This window comes from Aulonocara stuartgranti (assembly GCF_965226115.1).
Source record: "Aulonocara stuartgranti genome assembly, chromosome: 20".
In the NCBI taxonomy this organism is placed as follows: domain Eukaryota; kingdom Metazoa; phylum Chordata; class Actinopteri; order Cichliformes; family Cichlidae; genus Aulonocara; species Aulonocara stuartgranti.
This window is the reverse complement of record NC_138956.1, coordinates 3,273,507-3,291,896: the sequence shown is the minus strand read 5'-3', so window position 1 is coordinate 3,291,896 and position 18,390 is coordinate 3,273,507. Positions and strand designations below refer to the sequence as shown.

Below are 18,390 nucleotides of genomic sequence, written 5' to 3'. Positions count from 1 at the left end.
AAAGAGATGGACATATCTACTGTGAGGTCACCTGTTCTTCTTTTAAGGCTTAAGAAAATCCAAATAGTTGAAGGAAATGACCCCCGCCTCCCCCACTCCAACTTTAAAATTGTTATGAAGGGAGAACAAAATCATTCTTTATAACGGGTTGCAAACATCTTTATTTAAATTTGTGATGTTGGACATTTTAACATGAAGACGAGATTTGACTCGCTTTTGGAACTGGCCTCAAGTGGCGACTGGAAGAACTAAAGTTAGTGACACTTCAGCCGTAGCGTCATCTGTCTGGGTTGTATTTCTACATTTTTATGGTACTGTTTTTACAGATGGCATCTTAGCTTACTGTTACAGAGTATTCTTACCCTTGTCCTGACTTGCATGCTAACATGCGTATTAAGATAAGTATTGGTGACGTGACGTAAGCATGCCTACCTTATGTTGCTGTGTAAAGCCTCACAGAGTTGCTGGCATAGCTGTACACGCTTATTTGTTCCCATCTTACTTTTGGCTTCATATTAGACAGTGTTCTGTGAATAAATAAATACATTTGAGTGGCAAACAGTAACAGAAGACAACGAGGACCTGAGAAGAAGTACTGATCTGTAGGGCTCTCAAGGATTCCTAGTTCACTATTCGAGCTAATATGATGAGTCTGCAGCTGCATATGTTTTCTTTTTCACACACTTTTTCTGACATCCTCTCTCTCTATGTTTGAAGTCTCATTTCCTTTTCTTTCGTACATTCTTTTCCCTCCTCCTCTTTTTTTTTCTCCATCTCAAAGGGTTTCAGCCCTAGGGGCAAAGAGGGTGTAATTTGAAGCCTCCCAGCATTAATTAAAACATCAGTCTGGCTCACAGGGATTAGCTGTGCAGATGTCTGAGTCTGTGTCTATTTTTCAGTCGTACTGTGACCACATGATAATCTCTTTCCCTTTGTTTCTTTTTCTATCCTGTTTTTTCTTTTTGTTTTCACTCTCTCTTTTTGTTTTTCTCAGGGCATCGATGAAGCATCCAGCAAAGAAAAGTGAGTGGGGTTTTTTTGGGTGGGCTCCAGTTTCAAGTGTTTGATTTGTCAGCTGTCACTGTAGCAGTTTAACTTTAGAGTAAACTGTTGGTTTTGCACAGTCAGATCCATCAAACACACTAATGCCATGTTATCTCTGAGTCATCCTCTGTGTCACAGCATAGGGCAACATCCTCATGTACACACACACACACACACTCGTTTCATGTCTTAGTGAGGACATCTAATCGACATAATACTTCCCCTTTGCCTAAACCTAACCATAACCCAATTGTAATTCTGACACTAAAACACATTTTGAGCCTCGACGCCTTCAACCTCGTGGGGACTGGCATTTTGTCCCCATAAGTGGCTATTGCTCCACACTTAGGGTAGTAACGTGCCAATTTTCTGTCCTCACAAAGATGTCTAAACATGTACACGCACACACACACACTTTCACAGTGAAGCAAACACGCAGCAATGACAGTGACCTATTGTTCCCTGTACTTCACAGTCGCTGTACTCAGGAGGCACTGAACACCGAGGATGAGGTGGATGAGTTTCTCGGACGGGCCATCGATGCGCGCAGCATTGACCAGCTGAGGAAAGATCATGTCAAGAAGTTTCTGCTCACTTTTCAGACTGAAGAACTTGAGAAAAAGGTTGACATTTGACAAAAATTAAATTGAAATTCACCCCAAAACGTCCCTAAAAGAAAAAAATTGTAAATTCATTTCATCTGATTTCTCATTCGTTGTCTTTTCTGTAGTACTCTAAAAAAGTTGACGATCGTTTCGGGGGATATGTGGCCTGCATACTTTTTGTCTTCTGCTGTATCTGCTTCATTCAAGTTATTATTTTCCCAAAGTAAGTAGTTCTCTTTGACAAGTTGCCTTTTCCAGTTATACTGAATTGTGCACAGGAAATGTGCTCTTGATTCGTTTATGAGGAGTTCATTAGAGTTGTACATCTTAATGACTCTGTTTTCATCTATTCCTCAGAACGCCGCTTATGCTCGGTCTTTACATTAGCGTCTTCGTCATCCTCGCCAACATCCTCTTCGTCTGTGCCATCTACTCTTGCATCAAAGTACGAAACAAAGGCCTTCGCCAATCATGTGGTTCCTCTTGTAGATAAGAGACATTATTACATGTTTTCAGCATCGCTAATGGCATTAACTCTCCCTTATCTGATGCTCTCCCTGCTGTCTGTATCAAAGCTTTTTCCAGCTGCCTTGCAGACAGTGACCAAGAAAATAGTCCGATCTCGAGCAAACAGCACACTGGTGGCCGTCTTCACCATCCTCCTCCTCTATATCTCTTCTTTTGCTAACATGGTATGGACTGTCTTAATTTTGATGCTTTTTTGCATCATGAAATACTTATTTCCTGATTATTTTAAATATTATTACACATTACTTTAACATAAAGTAATTAAGCACTATTCTGGCTATATGGATGTTGCTGGATAGAGGCAATTAATCATAATCTATCACTGTGATGGATGAGGTTGTAGAAATCAATATTTTCTTCATGTGATCATTATAAAGATCCATTCAGTTTTATATGTGCTCCATACATGCGTGACTATATGAATACTGAAAACTTCTAGTATATAGGGTATAATCAGATACAGCATTTTGACATAAATACTGCTCAAGGCAAAATCTCTATATAAAAGATGGGCATTGCCCCCCTGACCACACATTTTTAAGCTTAAGTGTTGGTGCCATGTTGGATTTTTGAAGTCCAGAATTAAAACGTATTCGCAGTGCTCGGTGCAGAGTGCTATGTTGTCAGCTAATGCTATCAAGTTTTGGTTAGCAAGCTTTATTTATGAAAGGTAAGGATGCAAAGCACAGACACACATACACGCTGTTAATTTGTTCATAGGTAACAGATGAATTTCACTAAACAAAACTTCTCAGATGGGCTGCAACACATAGAAAGACAGATTTTTTGTGAGATGAGTCCACTAAAAATGGGTTAAGCGACATGGGATACAACTATTGCTACAAAGTGGCTTTAATGGCCAAACCTTTTTTTGTACCAGAATGTAAATACACTATGAAAAGTGTAGCTGAGCATTTTAACATGAGGATTAACACATTTGGCCAAGAGAGAAGCTTCCTGGCTTATTTTTACAGCCCTTGAGGTTCCCCTTGTTTACTAGGACTTTGTTAATTTACACATGCCTATAGTCATTATTTTTACCTGAGAGGAGCAATGAAAACTAGAAACTATGCAAAAATGTCCTTCGCTGTACATCTCTTGGTCAAAGTTATTTAATAATCAGCAAACATGTTGTACCGCCTCCTAAAACCAGCACCATATGTGCTGCAATATAAGGCATAACATGTGCTTCTCTTCCTCGCTGATTCCAATTATTGACTCTTTAATGACAAACTGTTTCCTTCTCTCTTGCCAGTTTACATGCAGCAGAGAGAACCTGAAGGAGTGTGTGGCCAAGGAGTTGAACACATCAATGACTTCCTGCCTGCTTTATAACCTGACCAGCAACGGTTCGACTCTGTGTTCCAGCCAGACAATGCCCTGCCCTTTTCCAGAGGTCAGCTCCACAGCATTTTTTAAAAAGCCTGTGTGTCTGTAAAGCCACTTTCAGACATTCGTTCCCTTCTGACGGCCTCTGAACGTGTCCCTTTCATGTCTGAATGAGCACCTCCGGTTGCTTTTTCATAAGAGCCAGGAGGCAGATTTTATGAAGCACTCACTAAGAAACAGAATTGTTTGGAGAGTGTCCACAGGAGAAGTCGTGTCTTATCTCACTGAATTTTGTTTGTAATTTGCAGCAAGATTAAAATATTTGTCTGTGACGCATTTTCATTATTCCCAATCCAGAAGAGGGGGTTTTCACAGTTTGAGTGCGAGGCGTGAGAGCAGCTGTAGCACCTCGTTGCTGTTACGGATACCCACATGGAGAATGAGAGAGCCTGCTCTTAGTGACAAAGAGAGAGAGAAGTAAAGGTTCATTACGTGCTTGAACCTCTGTAGCGCTCATACTAAAAATGTCTGTTCTCACACGTGCACACTTGCAGTTGTGGTTAAGATTTCATGAAACCGAGGGGGGGAATGTTAGAAGTTCAAAGTGGCTCTTTGTGTGCGTCACTTTGTATCATCACCTGGGCAGTTTAATGAACACAGCGCTCTTACATAGCCAATATTTGAAAAGGGGTTTTCGTATTTGCTTTTGCACATGCACACTGAATCATAGGTGCGTTCTTCATGTTCATGTTTGTTTTTCCTCATTGGTGAAATCTTGACTTACCACTCTAAACCTAAATCTACTTCTCTTCTTCCTCCTCCTCCTTTTGTCTCTGTTTCCTCTGTGCTGCAGTATTTCAGCTACAGTGTATTGCTGACCCTGCTGGCCTGCTCTGTGTTCCTCCACATCAGCAGCATAGGGAAGCTGGCTCTCATGCTGTTCATCCAGCTCACTTTCCTCCTGCTAGTGGAGTGGCCTCAGGTGGCCCTGTTTGACAACGCAGACATGCTGGTCATTGCCTACAAATTGTGAGTCCCCTACCGGCAATGCTAACACAGTCACTGTTTTCCCAGTTTTCAACCTGAAAAGTCTCTATTGTGTCACAGTACTGTGGATTAGGTTAAAATTAGCCTACTTTTTAAAATAAGATTTATATTCTAATAGACCTACTTTCATGTTTAGTTCTATTTTTTTTAAATATGCTCTTTTTTTTTCCTGAGGCAATTAAAACCTGTTAATGATTCTCTGCAGCAGTATGTTAAGTTGTATATTTGATTATATCTACTTTAAGAGGCCCATATAGTTTGTAGACATGACTCTTTCTTGGCTGTTTTCCAGATTTGGTTCCAATAAAACTGCAGAACAGTGGTATGCATCAGTTTTAATATTGAAGACACTCATTCATTGCTTATCTTTCCCTCCTCAGCTGCGACGATGTGACCAAGGTCTCCCTAAAGGTCATGACTCCTATAATCCTCACAGTTTTTGTTCTGGCTCTCTACTTGCACGGCCAGCAGGTGGAGTCCACCGCTCGTCTGGACTTCCTCTGGAAGCTGCAGGTAGGCTGAACGATTACGTGTGTAGACTATAAACAAAAGGGAAACCAAAAATACTTAAACTCAGCAAAAGACATTTTTCACTGTGGGCAGTTTGACTTGTCATAGCCTGAAAATCATGTTAGTTTAGCTTTAACAGTGGCTCTGTTCTTATTAAGCCATGCCACTGTGCTGCTGAGCCCACATATATGGCAGCAGGACTAAAAGTGAAGGAGCTAAATGTAATGTCAAAATCTTTACTATGAGGTGTCAAATTGTCTTCTGTGAAAAGGCCAATTCTAGCAGCTGTAATAACATCATGAATCCAGTCACCTGACATCGTGACTAAGTAACCGTATCCCTCCCTGTCCCACTTAAGGCTACAGAGGAGAAGGAGGACATGGAGGAGCTGCAGGCGTACAATCGCCGCTTGCTCCATAACATCTTGCCAAAGGACGTAGCTGCTCACTTCCTTGCACGGGAGCGTCGTAATGACGAGTTGTACTATCAGTCATGTGAGTGTGTTGCTGTCATGTTTGCCTCCATAAGCAACTTTTCGGAGTTTTATGTGGAGCTGGAGGCTAACAACGAGGGGGTGGAGTGTCTCAGGCTCCTCAATGAGATCATCGCTGACTTTGATGAGGTGAGCAAAAGGAAATATAAGGAACAATTAATGCACGTTACAATAATTTAGGAAACATTTATTGGACACGGTGTGGTCATTAGATGTAACCATCTGCCAGTGCTGCTGACCTGTTGCTATGCTGCTTTTATTTCTGTCCTTTGCTGTTCTCTCCTAGATTATCAGTGAGGAGAGGTTCCGTCAGCTGGAAAAAATCAAAACCATTGGCTCCACCTACATGGCAGCTTCTGGCCTCAATGACTCCACCTACGATAAAGAGGGCCGTTCACACATCCTGGCGTTGGCTGATTATGCCATGAGGCTTAGAGAGCAGATGAAATACATCAACGAGCACTCCTTTAACAACTTCCAGATGAAGATAGGTAAACACGAAGGAGAGTGAAAATTGCTCTTGAAATCCGATAAGTTTTCTTTGGATGCGCTTTTGTGATGTCAGTCAACGGAGATCAACAATAATGCGTTCAAGCAGACGCTGCATTAATATTTAGTTAAAGTCCTCTATCTGTTATGATGTCTCACAGCCATGTTTTTTCTTAGGGTTGAACATGGGGCCTGTTGTAGCAGGGGTGATAGGAGCCAGGAAACCCCAGTATGACATCTGGGGGAACACGGTCAATGTGGCCAGCAGGATGGACAGCACAGGCGTGCCAGACTACATTCAGGTAACAGTGACTCAGTTACTCCCCAGCAGTTTGCAATTTTATGTTTACAAGAAAACGTTTTGTCCTTTTAGTAATTGTTGGATCAGTCAGCCAACATAGAATACCAATCCAGTTACTCGTTAAATTAGTCATCAAATTGTCGCCAGTGGTTATTCCAACATGAAATGCTTATTTACACCCAAAACAATGGCCGCACATTAGCCATCTTCGCTCTAGCTGAGAAATGCTCTTCGCACACAGTTCAAAGTCTTGTTTACAATATCTAAACCTAGACCTTTGCTCTGTGTGGAAGCATACTACAGATGCTTCCACACATACTACATTCTGCACATTCAATCAGTGCACCGTCCTTCACTTTACTTCACTTTAGGCCCAGACATCTGCCCTCCCGAAGTAAGAGTCCTGTGTTGTTTTCTAGCAGTAATTGTGCTCTAAAGTCCCTCTGGGGGAGGAATAGAGAGCCAAATCTAAATTCCCTGTAGACTTCATGCAGCTATCGCAGTGTTATCTCCTTCAGTGGTGGAAAGCCACAGCAAGTTAGCTTTGGGAAAACAAAAAAAATCTTATTTATAGATGCAGAACAGATATTTTGAAATGTGTGAGAAACATCGAAAGCTGTACTGCCAAAAGAGCTCCTTGAAAGATTGAGTCTCATTACAGCAGCGCTGCCATCTGCTGCACACTTTGTGTTACTGCATATCAAAATGCCCTCTCTGCTATGCACTGACGTGAACTGATTGTTTTCATTTCCCAGATAACATTTTGAAGACTTTTTGGTTTAACTTGTATCAATTGAACTACTTTTTTTCAGACACTAATAAGTGCTGAAGATTTTTTTTTTTTTTAAATCCTCATATTTAAAAACTTATGCCTCCGTCATCATGCTTTAGGGAGAAGCTAGGACTGACTCTTAGGAAGGGTTGAATATCTAATATCCTGAGTGTCAAATATCCGTGTCATCTCTTAGGTGACTACAGACTTGTACCACGTGTTGGCCAACAATGGATACCAGCTGGAATGTCGAGGTGTCGTCAAGGTGAAGGGGAAGGGAGAGATGACCACTTACTTCCTCACCAGTGGCCCCCCAGGTAGTTAACGAGAGACCGTTTGACCGCAGAGTGACTCCCACTCCACTGATACGTCAGAGACTGCAAAGAGAGACAGAGAGTGGTCAGCTCGAAGCGTGGTGCAAGCACTCTGGGGACAGTAGAAGGCCAGCAGAGACGAGACTGTATGTTGCTCAGATGCACAAATGGAGGGTGTTGTTCGTGTTAGGAGGTTGTTGTTTTTTTCTCCCCAAGCTGCCCGAGAGATAATGAAGCCCAGTTGCCTTAGGACGGAAGTGACTATGCTTGTGTTTATGAGCAATAGTACAAGTATTTCATCTGGAGTAATTATTTATTTTTTTGTGGAAAAAACAAAACTGTTTTATAAAAGAATATATGCAAGGACAACACTATGGATGAAAATAACCAAAGAACAAGTGTTTGACATTTGACACACACTAATGAATCTGCTCAAAAAGTACAGTAAACTTAAGTAATTTATTCATCCTTTTGCTAGCAAAGGCCACGGTAATGTCACTGTCATTGACAGGCATGAACCCTTATTTTGTTGTGGACTTTATAATGAAGGAGAACGTGCACGTATGCACATATATGCAGACAACAAACGCAACTACCCTGTCTTGGATTTTTGTGTTTCTTATCAGGGCCTTATTTGTTTCCTCCAGTCTGTAGTTTTTAACGGTCTGGATCTCGGCTGTTTGTGGTTCCCTTAAATCTCTGAGCACTTTGCTCTCCGAATATTTCTTTTTTTCTCTTTTTGGTTCAAGCCAAAAACAAGAAGTACGACATGAAGGAAGCACGATTGCATTACTGTCACGGAAATGAAGAGACATTGTTAAACTGTTATGAAACATTTTATACCAGTGTGTGTGTGTGAGACAATGTGCTGTATGTGTGTGGGTGTGACCACATGTTACTGAATGCTGTTCTTTATCTATAAGTGGGCATACCGTCACTCTTCACTGTGAGGTTTTTAAGATACTGTACGACAATGCTTTCTTGCCAAACTGGTTGCTACGAGGCATGTTTTATATTATTCTTTGGAGTTATGTGTCCATTCCTGATTTGTGTGTGTGTGTGTGTGTGTGTGTGTGTGTGTGTGTGTGTGTGTGTGTGCGCATGTGTGCGCGTGTGTGTGCGTGTGTGTGTTAAAATGATAGTTTGAAGAGAATTATGTCTTCTACGCCTTTTACTGGACTGTGATTTTGACTGATTTCATTCCAACTGAAAGCCTACATGATGTATGTTTTTGGATTGTGAACCGGTTTCCTGACCACTTCAGGATTAAGTGTATGCAGAAATTTTCTGTCTGCTCTGTATTGCCTTGAGATTATGCAGTTCCAAGGTCCACATTCTTCATGGACTAGTATATACTTTACACAACAGTATTTGACCTGATTTTGTATTTGGCACACATAGGCTTGTAACCCCACCTGCCACCACCACCCCCGAAACGAGTTATATGAATGTATGTATCAATGAATATTTCTGTCTGAAGCTAATGAAGAAAGCTACTCTTTTCCAAGCCTTTGGTACTACAGAAGGAGCTAGATTACTGTACTGGTGGTCAGATTGATTCAACTGCAAGGAGTGTTTTGACATTTTAAGGTTCAAAGTTGATTGATATGCTCACTTTTCTGTCCAGAAATGCGGCCTTCATGGGCTGCAGAAAAGATCCTCACTTTTGCTCGTCCCTCTCTGGCTTCAATATGAAAGGTTAACTAAACAATGTTGCATTTTACTTTTAAAAAAGTGGCAGTCTGAGAGTACTGCATTAGTGCATTTATTGGTCTGATTAAATTCCCCTTGGTTAAGAAGTCAACAAATGTCTGTTTTGGGGTTTTATTATTATTATTTACATTTGTTTATTGTGTTTATTTGGATTGCAGTTTTAATCTATGCTGTTGCACACTTTCCCCACCTTTCACAGTAATAATAATAAAGACTTAATAATTAGGCCTACTTTCACAATCCAGCTTCAGCCCAGACAGTGGTGCTCTGTTTGTTAGCTTTAATTTAGAAATCGTGTCAATCAGCAGACTGCAATCAAGATTTCTCCCTATGACAGTAACCCGAGAGATGCTTCCTTCTCGTTTTCTGAATAAATCAGTCTACGGTTTCAAGAGGGTGATACAGGAGAGAGTATTTAATTGCGTGCACATAAATAATGAATTTCTGTTGAGGTAATAGCGATGCCACTTACAGCACTCTATGCTGAACATTAATTAAGTGACATAAATTCCTCCTAATCCCTGATGAAAAACAGCACGAATGTGTATTCCCTGCGAGTAACAGTGGCCTGTCTCAACTGCTGGCAGCCCAAGTGAGGCTCTTTGTGGGGGGAAAGAAACGCCGCAGCTTTATTTTATTTTTCTTTAAATTGCGGCTCTTATTTTTGTAGTATTTCGTATGTTTCAAGAAAGGTCCTCGTGCCATCGTCAAAATTGGCGCGTGAGATGTGACGCACGGAAATAAGTGTAAGTTCAAGACTCGCGCCGCCAGCAGGGGACTCACTTTAACTAATTATTTCAACAAATGGCACCTGTTCGAGTGAAAGCACTGGCTGGGAGACCGGTTAACGCTAAACTCCTGTTTGGAAACTTTAAGGGAACAAAAAATCCCCTAAAACGCGTCGTGTGTGAGAACACACACCAATAAAGGAATATCGAGCCTGAGGGACCAGGTGCAGATGACGGCTGTTTGTCGGTTTGAGGTAAGTAGCAGTATTTAAAGTGTAGAAACATCTACAATACCCACCTATTAGTCGCGAGCCGTTTGTGTCATCTGTGACCTTAATTGCCAGATTGGCTTCACGGGACAAAATGAGCCGTTTCTAGTTTATCTGAGACGACTCAGGACGCGTATTTTTCGTGCTATATTTAAAGCTTTTAATGGCCCTACTTGAACCTTAAACCAGGACATATGCAACCAACTCTTCCTCTTTCATTTCTACTGTGAGCGAGTTTCGCTGAAGGCCCGCTGTCTGCGTTGTCTGCACTCTCAGCATCTTGCTGACCACAGCCTAAATGCGCTACGATAGTCCTAAAGATATAGATTCATTTGAAGTTTTGCCTTCCTGATAAGGAAGGGTAGGCATAATGGGATGTAAATTCTACACAGTATTTACTTATGTGAGAGTTATGAGTGAATGAATGAAAGGTTTGTTCTTTATTTCCTCCTGTGGAACTCCATATTGGATGTCCTGTTGAGCCAGTTTGAAAGTCAGCTGGCTTGTTAAGTGAATTAATTATGACCAAGTATGAGTGATGGGTCTCTTACTTAACAGTGGTCAGCTAAGGAAACGTGGACGTCCTGGATTGCAATGATATCATTTTTCAGGTCTCATAGTAGAAAACAGCCTCCAAGGCTGGGTGAAGTTATGCTCCTGTCATGCTCCACATAGCAAAAAACTACTTCCTGAATCAAGTGACAGGTAATCATTACTGATGAGGTGTCTTTGGGTGTGGGTGTCTTGAGGGAATGCATTGTGCGTCACCTATTTACTGGAATGGGACCTGCAGGGTCAGGCTCACCTGCTGCCACGTGGCTCGTGGAGGATTGTGGCCAGAACAGGTGAATTCAGGTGTTTACAAAGAGGTGTGGTGTGTTTGTTCTCGCTCACCTCTTCCCTGTTCTACCTACCCGCCCTGTGGGACTGTTTCCTAAAGAGACACAGGAGGAGGAGCACGGTTGGCTAGATTACCTACTGCAATGACCGTTGACGCTTGTAGAGGCGCAAGCCGGTTTAAGGGATTGTTATCATGCTTTTCATTTTTGTATTTACTGTAAAAATAGCTCGGTGACTGTTTAGCAGCTTAAAAAAAAGGTAAGGGTTACAGGCGTGTGGGGGTTGACTGGATTGTATTTCAAAGTTGGGTTCAAGACAGACAAACTCTACATCTTCTACTCTTTTCCTTTTTTTTTGCTTAACAGCGTTAAGAGAATGCGTTTTTTTATACGCCGGCGGATGTCCCCCCTTAAACTGGTGCTCCTTGGGGGGACTCTCTTCATGGTGATCTTGGTAGTTCTTCAGAGGGATGTTGGCTCTTCAGCTGGGGACCCCTGGTTACAGGATCTGGTGGTAAAGAGGGACAAGGTAATGGGGATGGTCCGAGAAGCTGTCAACAATATTGGCTTCCAGATCGGCGCTCCACAGCCACCACCAGTAAAAGAGCAGCCTACAGAAGACACCAAGTGCCCCAGTGGATTGTACACTCAGGCTGAGCTCAAACCTCACTTGGAGAGACCACCACAGGACCCCCAAGCTCCAGGGGCTGATGGGAGAGCGTTTCAAAAAGACAGCATGACCCCAGGGGAGGAGAAGGAGAAGGAGGAGGGAATGACACGGCATTGTTTCAACCAGTTTGCCAGTGACCGTATCTCGCTCAGCCGCAGTCTGGGGGATGACACCAGGCCTCCTGAGTAAGAGCATGTTATCAGATTTATTACGTACACAGCTTGGACAAGTCTCTGTTTTGCCAGCAAGTATGATGATATGTACACAGGCCAGATAATGTGCTGCATCGCAGCTGGGGTCATACTCACAGAGGTGAATTATTTACATCTGTTTGCGTAATGTGCTCCCATTTTCCCTGGGAAAAAAAAAACTTAGTTGAAAGACTCTTACTGTAACCAGTTTTAAATATGGTATGCACAGAATGCAGTATCCTGGTTAGTACAATGCAAGGCAATTTGTTGTAAATAGTTGAATCCGCTCTGTTTGTGTAGCGTAACATTTGTACATCCTGGTAGGCCGGAGATTTATCTGCCCAGTGACTTTTATTGTGAGCTGGTTATTAAAGGTGATGCATATTGAGCTATGTAAAGTATCAGTGAGCAAACCTTGAATATTCTCTTATGTGTCACTTTGCAAGACTGCCACCATGAAAGCTTCTCACTCTCACACACACCCACAGGTGCGTAGAGAGGAAGTTTCGTCGCTGCCCTCCTCTGCCTACCACCAGTGTCATTATAGTGTTCCACAATGAGGCTTGGTCCACCCTCCTCAGGACGGTGTTCAGCGTCCTGCACACATCTCCTGCTATCCTACTAAAAGAGATCATTTTGGTAGATGATGCCAGTACTGCAGGTAAGGGTTAAAAAACATGTAATGTCTTAGCATATGTGATGTGGAGGACTCTGACAAGAAGCCTCAGTTCAGTGGTGTGTGACAATACAGCACTGTTGGAGTAAAGTTTTATTGCTAGAAAGCAAATAATAAAGTTATTCCTTTTCTTCCTTTTAAATAATGTAAATAAAATTGTGTCCCAGCCATCATAGGAGGAGGGGAGGCTCCCAGTCTGTTGCAGTGCTAGCTGACAATCAATCATTGACGCTCACATTTATACTTGTGGCCACTTTTGGTTACTAATTAACCTAGCAGCATGTCTTTGGATTGTAAGAGGAAGCTTGGGCAGCCCTTGACCATTAGATGATCATTAGATTTGAACCCAGAACCTTTTTGCTGTGACATGATGGTGCTAACCACTGCCCCACTTTGTCACCTGTAGAAAGTAATACTTCTTACATGATATAACTGTAATCATGAATAGTTAATTTAATGTGAAAGAAAATCACTGGGATGTGGGTTATTTTTTTTGTGTGTATATATATTATAATATTGGAATAGCTGTCAAGCAATAACTGGGATAAATGCTGAAAATCTGACAAGGCTCAACTTAATAAAACTGACCTTCAGGATTTTTAGGGCAATAATTCAGTCGCTTTATCAGCTTTGATAAGATAAACTAGAGTGTTCACTTGGGATTTTAGCAGCTTGCTCATAAAATGCAAGCAAGTAGTGCTTTACAGATAGGTGAAGAGACTTGCATTTAGAGCAGGCAAACAATGGTCTGCATTGTCATATATGAGAATGACCCTGTGTTTACCAGGGAAATGTCCAGAAGGTTTGCTACAGTGAATATGAGCTGCAGGGTGATAGAAAGCCTGCTGGGAGCACCTCCAACACGGTGAAAGCAGGCAGAACAGTTATGATAAGAGACCTGTTTTTAATATTCTGTTCACTGCTTTCCAAAATGGGAAGTGTTTATACAATCCAGCATGTCAGGTGATATGACTTTGCTTACACTGTTTGTCAAAGCTGACTACTCACTTTTTGAAATGGTAAATGTTGTGCATCAGCATACCTTCACCATTTTTACCTGTTTTTTTTGTTTTTGTAAATCTGCTGACATGCCATTTGTTTCATAGAAAGACGCTTTGTTATGGTTTGCTCTCTAGTTCGAATCTAAGCTGTGCAGTCATTGGAATGCCTTTTTATTTGTAGGTCAGGTTTACTACAATGTTGTAGCTAAAAGATTGCAATCGCACTAAAATAATGAGCCCACTGCTACACGTCATCAAAAACCTCAAGCATCCTGTTGTTCATTAATGGTATTTGGTGGCCTATTAGATGAGCTTAAAATATCTTTTTTTTTCTTCCTTTTTTGCAGCAGTTTTCACTCATATCATGTTGGCACCCTCAAATGCATTTCCTACTGTATGTGAGGTTCTCATTTGACTAACAGATCGCTTTCATAATGCTCATGGTGCGAAGCTGGAGGATTCAGTTAGACTGAAACTTGTAAGAAATGTGGTGTTCACTGTGGTCAAGAAGGCTTCTGCAGAGGAAATGTAACCTAGTTTTACGAGCAGTGTTTACAGTTCATTGGTATTTCTTTTTTCAGTGCTCTCATGGGTACAAACTTTATGGATGATTGACTTTTTCATGTCATTTCACTAAATGCTCTTAGTTTGAAGTTTAATGTCTGTCACATTAACCGCATTGATTACAAAGTAACTTTTATTGCAGCAAAGTTGCAGCTTGCCTCAGGACAACTTTTGTTTTACGTAAAGGAAGGACTGACATGATTATGTTGCTTCCCTGCAGAGCATTTGAAGAGCAGGCTGGAGGAGTATATACGTCAGCTGAAGATTGTCCGTGTGGTGAGGCAGCCAGAGAGAAAGGGCCTCATCACAGCAAGGCTTCTTGGTGCCAGTATTGCGCAAGCTGAAGTTCTCACCTTCCTTGATGCACACTGTGAGAAAACGCACATGCAAACAATACACAAGTCAAAGTTTCCATTTTAATCATCCCAGGTGATTTACTGAGGCATTTCAGAGTTGGAGGGTTAAATGTATGTGCTTTTTCAGCTTCTAATACTGTAAATAATCTAATACTCCAGTACTCTAATACAAGTGTTTACTACAGCAGTAAACGTATACATATACACACATACCCACACAATTTTCACTTGTCCATATTTTGTAATACGTGATTATTTCATCTTACGTGTACTACTAAATAAGTGTTGGTTTTATGCGCTGCTTATGAATATATTAAAACCACATAGTTTAAGGGCAGGACCCCAGAAAAGGAGGTTTTAATGAAGCAGTATTGAAACGGATGTAGTCAAAATCTGCACCTCTTCTTTTAGTGACTGCTGCATTTGACACACGTAATCAATTCAGCTTGTTGAAATTATCTCTTTTGTTTTACGCTCTTTTTATTTAGTAACTGTTAAACTCTTTCTGCCTAACTGATTCACCGTCGGATACAGTTCAGCGTTTTCATACAAGATCCTTAATTACTTTGGTCTGTGCATTTACAGTGTTTTCCATCAACATTTAAATATTTTCACACAGAAGAAAGAAAAATTCAGCTAAATATAATGCCAGCAAACATCTGTCATTACTGTCTATATGAGGTCAAACTCATTTTACACGGAGGGTCAAAAGGAACCCACTTTGATCTTGAGTGGAACAGACAAACGAAACTCCACTTTGTATCAGTGTAAAGTTTAACCACACATTTAATCCTTTCTTATAATAAGATAAAGAAGTGCAATTTCAACAGCAAATCTTGTTTTTTCTTCATGATAAATGTGTAAAATTACAGAATTTTTTTTTTTTTTAATTTCTTTAAAAAAATTATTTATTATTCACTCACTTTGCTGTAGCATGAATGGCTCTTTATCAGCAGCAAAGCTGTAAAACTCACAAAAATACAGTTAAGTCACAAAAATCTATGGCCTCCTTCATATTTTCCAAAACTGTTCAGTTGTCCTGATTGGAGTCTTTGGCTGGCCGATTCTGGCCCCTGTGCCTTATGTTTGACATTCCTGGTCTATATGTTACACTGAATGTGGTATTATTTTTGTAGTTGATATTAAGAAATATGAAGCCATCACTGTCCTGTTTTCCCCGTTTAGGCGAGTGTTTCCATGGTTGGCTCGAGCCCTTACTGGCTCGAATTGTTGAGGAACCCACTGCTGTGGTTAGTCCAGAAATCAGCAGCATTGACCTCAACAGCTTCCAGTTCCATAAGCCTGTGGCCACCAACCGCGCCTATAACAGAGGTAACTTTGACTGGAGCCTGTCTTTTGGCTGGGAACCCATCCCCGAGGATGCAAAGAGGCTACGCAAGGATGAAACCTACCCTGTAAAGTAAGAACAGTCATGTTGGTGTCATGTTCAACTTCCTGAATTGTATAAAATACCTGATTGGTTTTCTGTCTGACTATGAACATTTCAGAACGCCCACTTTTGCTGGAGGTCTCTTCGCGATCTCACAAAAGTACTTTGAACACATCGGAACATACGATGACCAGATGGAGATTTGGGGCGGTGAAAATGTGGAAATGTCATTCAGGGTCAGACCTCTTTATCTAATCTCTGCTTACACAGATCCACTTTGTCACAAGTCTCCTGTTACTGAGTTTGAGTGTCATTTTTGATTCAGGTGTGGCAGTGTGGGGGTCAGCTAGAGATCATCCCTTGTTCTGTGGTGGGCCACGTCTTCCGTACCAAGAGCCCCCACACCTTCCCCAAGGGCACTGAGGTCATCACCCGCAACCAGGTGCGCCTAGCTGAAGTCTGGATGGATGACTACAAGAAGATCTACTATCGGCGTAACCAAAATGCAGCAGTTATGGCCAGTGAGGTCAGTTTTAAGAATAATTTATCACCCTTGTTCTGATACTTTTTGGCTGGAATTCAGACTCATGTTGATATGATTTTGTACTCATAAGTTTATTAGTGTGTTTTGTTTTTTGTTTTTTTTCTAAATAACGCCCCTTTTGCTGTACAGCATAGATTTGGAGACATCTCTGATCGCCTGAATCTGAGAGAGAGGCTTCATTGCAAGAACTTCAGCTGGTACCTAAATACAGTCTACCCAGAGATCTTTATTCCGGACTTAAATCCAGAAAAATCTGGATCTGTGAGTCAGTTTTGTGAATAGCGAACATCTAATGCGCAACATGTGATGTGTACCTGTGGCACTATTTAATTATTGTGTCCATGTTTGGTCCAGATTAAAAACTTAGGGTCTAATATGTGCCTGGATGCTGGAGAGAACAACCAGGGGGGTAAACCTCTCATCATGTATCATTGTCACAACATGGGAGGCAACCAGGTAAAGTAACTGATGCAGTATGTTAAAGACAAGTTGATTATGCTTTTCAACATTCGAGTTCTAATTGGATGATTGTGTCCTTTAGTACTTTGAGTATACGTCTCATAAGGAGCTGCGTCATAACATTGGAAAACAGCTGTGTGTTCATGCGGCGGTGGGATCAGACCCGGTGAAGCTTGAGCTGTGCCGGCTTAAGGGGAAAGGTACCAGTGTGGCCCCTGAACAGGAGTGGGTCTTTACAGAGGTGAGGAGCAGTTGGAGGCCAACATTTCTTTTTCTTTTTTAACATTTGGCCAAATGCAGCTAATCGCTATCATACTTGTCCACCACATGTAAAGCTACAGCCATCTTCCAGGTAGCTGCAACTGGGAAATAAAGGGGGAAAAGAGTGAGCTTACTGAGTGTCATCATGAGGTTGCTGAAAAATCTAGTGGACGGTCATCGCAAAGAAAAACTTATAAAACCTCAACTTGCCGTGTGTACACTCTGAACTGCTTTAATGCATGATATATAATATGTAAGGTAGAAAACTTTAGAGGTGGTGCTAGGGAGATTTTACCTTCAGCAGGGCCATCTTTTGCTTTAAATCTCCTGTGATGGTTGTGATTTTTCTCAAACTAGATGTTTAACCAATTGTTGTTGTATCCAAACAACAGTTATTTCTTTTAATTATTATGTTTATTTGAGTTTTGCCAACTCCTTCTGTTCTTCAGGAAAATCTTCTGAAGAATCCAAGCAGTGGACAATGTTTAGCGTTGAAAGGAGGCCAGATTTTGATGGACTGCAATGCTGCCGAACTCCACCAGCACTGGACTTTCACCTGACCTTCCAGTCTTCCCGCCGGGTGACCTTTGATACCTTCTACCCTCCCCCCCTTTCTCAAACCTGGCACAAAGGAGCCACATCAATATTGATCGAGTAGAACTTCACCGAAGCTGTGAAGCTTGGGGCGCATACTGAATGAATATTTAAAGGAGGGACAAGGTAAAGACGGTCACATCTGTCAGATGCCTGGGGTGGTCTTAGTTCATTTTAAATTTATTTATGAAAGAAACTCTGCAAAGACATTTGCTGGTGGTTGGGGATCTTCAGCGTCTGGGCTGCGGCACTTGGGAGTGTCACCTTGATCAGGGCGAAGCTGTGAAAACGTGACCTTAAATGACTGGATTTGCTCCTAAACTTGGAAAATTCTTCTTGCTTTGTTTTTGTCAGACACTGAATGTGATCATAAGTTTATATCTTACTGAGGAGTAACAGATGTCTGCTTTTTAAATAAAAAATTATGTTTTAGATGAGGGCTTGTTTGTACACAGTATGTTTTTTGTTTGTTTGTTTTGTCTTTTGTTTTTTGGGTTTTTATTTTTTTGTTTTATTTTGTTTTTAATTGCCAAGACTATTCCTGAAAGTTTTATACATAAAAACTAAAATATATTGGAGTTGTAACAATCTTCTGTTGTACGTTGTGCTTCTTTGTATATATATTTGATAAATATTACATAAGGCACTAATCTTAATTTTCTTTTTAGCTGGGCAATGGTTGGCACTGATTAACAAAATGTAG

The 18,390-nt window shown here is 41.2% G+C and overlaps 2 protein-coding genes across 8 annotated transcripts in view; both read left to right on the top strand.

Moving 5' to 3' along the window:
* The window catches only part of adcy6b (adenylate cyclase 6b), a 35,338-nt gene extending 26,076 nt beyond the window's left edge, over positions 1 to 9,262 (top strand). For 5 of the 6 annotated variants that reach the window (XM_082519134.1, XM_082519133.1, XM_082519131.1 and 2 more), the window contains exons 9-20: positions 995 to 1,023; positions 1,520 to 1,667; positions 1,775 to 1,872; positions 2,007 to 2,094; positions 2,225 to 2,341; positions 3,433 to 3,573; positions 4,360 to 4,535; positions 4,934 to 5,066; positions 5,422 to 5,685; positions 5,843 to 6,047; positions 6,223 to 6,347; positions 7,315 to 9,259. In XM_082519134.1, the coding sequence (XP_082375260.1) occupies positions 995 to 1,023; positions 1,520 to 1,667; positions 1,775 to 1,872; positions 2,007 to 2,094; positions 2,225 to 2,341; positions 3,433 to 3,573; positions 4,360 to 4,535; positions 4,934 to 5,066; positions 5,422 to 5,685; positions 5,843 to 6,047; positions 6,223 to 6,347; positions 7,315 to 7,443 (1,653 nt within the window). In that variant the 3' untranslated portion in view covers positions 7,444 to 9,259. Of the gene's footprint in view, positions 1 to 994; positions 1,024 to 1,519; positions 1,668 to 1,774; positions 1,873 to 2,006; positions 2,095 to 2,224; positions 2,342 to 3,432; positions 3,574 to 4,359; positions 4,536 to 4,933; positions 5,067 to 5,421; positions 5,686 to 5,842; positions 6,048 to 6,222; positions 6,348 to 7,314 lie in introns of all 6 variants that reach the window. The other variant, XM_082519130.1, reaches the window with a different exon arrangement.
* A 484-nt stretch (positions 9,263 to 9,746) lies between these two features.
* galnt6 (UDP-N-acetyl-alpha-D-galactosamine:polypeptide N-acetylgalactosaminyltransferase 6 (GalNAc-T6)) lies at positions 9,747 to 18,277 on the top strand. Of its 2 annotated transcripts, none has more exons than XM_082519138.1 (11): positions 9,747 to 10,127; positions 11,348 to 11,836; positions 12,331 to 12,503; positions 14,304 to 14,453; positions 15,625 to 15,859; positions 15,948 to 16,065; positions 16,155 to 16,355; positions 16,503 to 16,634; positions 16,728 to 16,829; positions 16,915 to 17,073; positions 17,543 to 18,277. In XM_082519138.1, the coding sequence occupies exons 2-11, from the start codon at positions 11,358 to 11,360 to the stop codon at positions 17,651 to 17,653; spliced, it is 1,860 nt and encodes a 619-aa protein (XP_082375264.1). In that variant the 5' UTR covers positions 9,747 to 10,127; positions 11,348 to 11,357; the 3' UTR covers positions 17,654 to 18,277. The 2 variants fall into 2 exon arrangements, with proteins under 2 accessions (XP_082375264.1, XP_082375265.1); XM_082519139.1 differs by lacking the exon at positions 9,747 to 10,127 and adding an exon at positions 10,771 to 11,240.
* Positions 18,278 to 18,390: the final 113 nt, after the last annotated feature.

Coding starts and splice junctions, on each gene's coding strand:
- galnt6 (XM_082519138.1), top strand. CDS start 11,358: ATGCGTTTTTTTATACGCCGGCGGATGTCCCCCCTTAAACTGGTGCTC. Junction 16,356..16,502: donor CAGCAGTTATGGCCAGTGAG/GTCAGTTTTAAG, acceptor TTTGCTGTACAG/CATAGATTTGGAGACATCTC. Junction 16,830..16,914: donor ACAACATGGGAGGCAACCAG/GTAAAGTAACTG, acceptor TGTGTCCTTTAG/TACTTTGAGTATACGTCTCA.